The 4,280-nt window shown below is 40.6% G+C and overlaps 1 protein-coding gene across 1 annotated transcript; it reads right to left on the bottom strand.

Moving 5' to 3' along the window:
• Positions 1 to 370: 370 nt before the first annotated feature.
• On the bottom strand, positions 371 to 3,775 carry NEHOM01_2466 (uncharacterized protein; the record flags this gene model as incomplete). The annotated part of the gene is made up of 1 exon (XM_051491342.1): positions 371 to 3,775. The coding sequence occupies one exon, from the start codon at positions 3,773 to 3,775 to the stop codon at positions 371 to 373; it is 3,405 nt and encodes a 1,134-aa protein (XP_051347302.1).
• Positions 3,776 to 4,280: the final 505 nt, after the last annotated feature.

The raw sequence follows: 4,280 nt of genomic DNA on the forward strand, positions 1-4,280 counted from the left end.
CTATAAAGCGTAGCACAGGGTGCCCACTCAGGCCAGAACGCAATATTAAGATAAGCAACGCGGTCTGGTTTAATGTTAGTACAATAAAGAACACATAGAGAAGTTGAGCTAGTTGATTTATTTGAGTCGTAGTGGTGTATTGCGTGGGATGGTGTAGTGTAGTAAGGTTGAGATGGATAGATATTCCATCGAGTAGCTCAAAATGAGATGGTTCAGGTGGATAGAAAGGTAGATGGGGCGATATATAGAGGTTATATCAGGTGTCTACAGTGGTTTAAAGCACTGAAATAGGTTAGTGTTAGTATGGGGTTGGCAGTTTTAGAAGAATGCTAGAGTTGTTATAGTCTTTGGGTCTTCCACACCAAACCAATTAAGCACTAGTTATTTGGATGAGGGTACAAGGTTCAGATATACAGACTTCTCTACATTGAGTATGATAGACGTGCGTAGGGGGTTGCTTATAAAGGGCATCTATTAATGACTCTATGCTATTGTACGATAAGTAGAAGTAGCAGTGATTATCCTTCCATGGTGCGGGTTGAAGCAGTTCGGAATGGGCATTAGAGTCGCAGGCACTATTATTGGGGAAGATAAAGACCGGCGAAGGAATGCCTATAAGTCGGTTGAAGGTGCCTGTATTTTGCTTGCATTTGGTGCAAGATTGGGCATGGCTTTTGCGCCTTATCTCGAGACAACGAATGCAGACTGGGCATCCACAGCCGAGATAGAAAAGCATGTCGATGTTTGTATTTGAGTTGAATTGGGAATTGAATTTCATAGTAAATAACCTCTTAATATCCCATTTCTTAGCTCGCTTTCCTTGTGGTGGCATATAAAGAGTTCTATTGCAACATGGACAGTAAGGCACATCGCCATCCCTCTTCAGTTTCTGGAGGCTAGTTATGATGGTATGGAGAGTTGCATTGGAACTATCGTAATTGGGGATTAGGTCCTCAATTTTGTCACAGTAGGTGTAAAGTTGAGACAACACTTTATATGATACGGCGAGGAATGTGGGCATAGGATCTGAAGTAATTTCTAACAGATTGTTATAATAGGGATGCAATGATAGCTCAAGTGGGTCTTTGTCGGAAGTGGCATCCTCTATCTGAATGAACTGAAGATAGGGTAGAGCATTGATCATATACTTGCACGAAGCCAAGATCTTTCGGTCTTCTTCGGTCAGTTTAAAGTTGGCCAGCCAGAGTGAGGTTATATTTTTGAATCGGCAACTTACCCAGCAGATAATAGTATTCAGATCTGCTTGAGTTAAGAATTGAGTGTCATTAATGCGCAAGAACATAGTAGTAATGGAATCAGGCTGGACTGAGTTTGGAATTGGAGTTAGAGTTAGAGTTGGGTTGGGTTGAGTGAGAGAAGTGGATTGGTACTTAGCAAGGTCGATTTTTAAGGCATCAAAGGTAGTAGTGTAATAAGCAAACTCTTTCATATCTATCATATGAGGTTGGCGGGGGAAAGGAGGATCAGTGCTGTATTTATCAGACGAGGTTAGTACTTGGACACCAAGACCCCTGAGAGCTTGTAAGGGTATGTTATACGAGTCAAAGATGGTGGGTTCTGGGCGTAGAACGAGTTTGTGGAGGTCAATCTCTTCAGTTTCTTTCTTCCCTTTACGCTTCCCTTTGCGCTTTTCGAGATAGTTAAACAGTGAGAACTCATTCAATTCTTTTCGCTGGTGGAAATGCTTGATCTCATTTAGACGACTGATGCCATCGATTACGAGTTTGGAGATCTTTTTAGCCATAGGAAGGGTTAGTATTTGGGCGATAGCAAGACTAGTGAAGCGGTGATTTAGGAGATGAATTTCGGTTAGTTTTGAGCAAGTAAAGTCATAACAGCCTAGCATTCGGTATAAAATACATTCATCGACATCGTCTAGAATCAAAATCTCGACATTGAGGTTGTGTTTTAGAAGATTAGCTAAATCGCTTTCTAGTTTGGCCATGTCAAAGTTAGTGTTAGTTGAAGGACAATCACGCACATTTGAGATGCGAAGTTCCTGCGCATTGATGCTTCGTAAATGCCGTAGAAGGCCATTGCAGGCGCATGTGTGGTTCTGATCAGGATTTTTATCACCACTAATACTAAGTGTTGTGTAGCGTATATTCGGGCAGATAGGCCAGAGACCGAACTTGTTGAGTTTGAGATCGACTACTTCTTTAAGTTCCCAACAAGGGTCACTAAGTGCATGACCAAGGCACACAATATTCTTACCAGCAAGATTCGTTGGCATTTCTGATAACACCTTGTAATATACAAGAGACTCTAATTCAGCAGAGAAGTCCCATCGACCATCCTCATACTTAAACTCGATATCTTTAACAGCAATGCCAGATTTAGCAAAGGTTTCCGTAGTTAATACTTGCTTGTGATAAGCCGGGAAATCGCAAGGGGTCGAATCCGAGAGTGCAAGAATAGCCTTGCCGGCTACGATACGGGATTTAGAAGCCTTTTTAGCTTTGGCGGCCTTGATCAATGACTTAATAAACCCCGAGTGAAAAGTATTGTATACCAAAACATGAACCTTGACTCGAGACCTATTGTGCTTTGCAATATATTGAATGGAATGCCCAGATCCGGTTAGAATTATAGTTGGGCTTTTTGCAGGTACTTCTTCCTCAAGTCCGGTTATTACTGGGTCACTAACTTCGTGAATATCGAAGATGATTTTGGCGCATTTATGAGCAGCTTTTTGAATGCGTTTCAAGTTAATCTTAACATTTCGTTTTTCATAACGAATTATGAGAGTGTAGTTGCTTGATAGTGATAGAGGTTTGAGATATCCAGAGAGATCTGGGACATACTTGCTAGGCAAAGTGATGCCTGAAACAGGCCGCAATATAACGAGGCCATTAAATATATACTTTAGAAGGGCATTCGATGCCATATCTGAATTAATAGTTAAGTGAAATGGCGTTGAGTCATCCCAGTCAATTGCATTTTTAGCTTCTTTTCGTCCCCTATCTAAATCGAAACCACCTTTATATTTATCCAAGTTCTCATAGTAATTAACTGTAAATTTCAACTCCTTACATACAAATAGGTTAAGAAGTCGGCATAGAAGCACCAAACACTCTTTATGGAACGCTATACTGGCCCTATTATAGTTAATCTCAACATCTTCGGCATTAATCATAGTAATTTTTCTTATCTCATGCAATGCAATCGCTGGTGAATCTGGATAGATTGGTAATGTATAATAAAGGTGCAGGGTTGGCTCAACTATCGCATACCTAAGTGATGAGTTCGGTTGGGTTGAATTTGGGTTAGTATTATCAGTAACATCTGGAGTAGGTGTAGATTCCGGAGTTTCCTCTGAAGAACAGAATACAACACGAGGATTCGTGCCATTGAAGCTCCAACTGAACCCAATCTTTTTTAGAGATTTAAGTATCTCCTCTGAACTTGGCAAACCCGGCTGATATATTTCCATATTCGAGCCACTGACTATACTGGTCCAATGCAACAGTACTAACAAGACACACAATCTAATTGCAGTCCAATTAGATATCATTAATCTACAGCAAGATATCTTGGTTGTATAAGCATTGGTTCTTAAGGGAGTAGTTCTAGTGCTATGTCTCGCATTGTGTTCTATGAAAGGAACACAGTCTTTCAACTGCCGGAATTTAGCTAAAGACTTATCTTGGCTTGGACAACAAACGGGTTTATTGGGCAAAGACTGGTTCTGATGTTCTGAAGCGCACTCCTTATCGTTTCTTAATTCTTGTTTAGTTCTCTGCGGACTCTTCATTATGAGATTCTTATCAATTTCAAAATATATTTATTGGGTTAGAAAAGCGATATCCACTCATGTGATTACAGCCGACACAAACTACTTATCTAAATTGTAATAAATTGTGAAATATATTATCTATCATGTCTGCAGTTGACTTGCATCAAAGTATAGTTGGGATAGGATGCGAACAAAATGCAGTGGTGCTCAGATTATCTATTACATTCTTTTGGTGGGAGTTATGGTATAAAGGTGCAGTGGGCGGGGGAATGTGCTATAAAGCGTAGCACAGGGTGCCCACTCGGGCTAGATCACAATATTAAGATAAGCAACGCAGTCTGGTTTGCTTGGGTTAGGACAATAAAGAAGACATAGAGAAGTTGAGCTCGTTTGGTTTATTTGAGTTGTGATGGTGTTTTGCGTGGGATGGTGTAGTGGTGTAAGGTTGAGATGGATAGATATTCCATTGAGTAGCTCAAAAGGGCATGGCTCCGGTGGATAGAGAGGTAGATGAGGTGATATA

Source organism: Nematocida homosporus (assembly GCF_024244095.1).
Source record: "Nematocida homosporus strain JUm1504 chromosome Unknown 4508, whole genome shotgun sequence".
NCBI lineage: Eukaryota > Fungi > Microsporidia > Nematocida > Nematocida homosporus.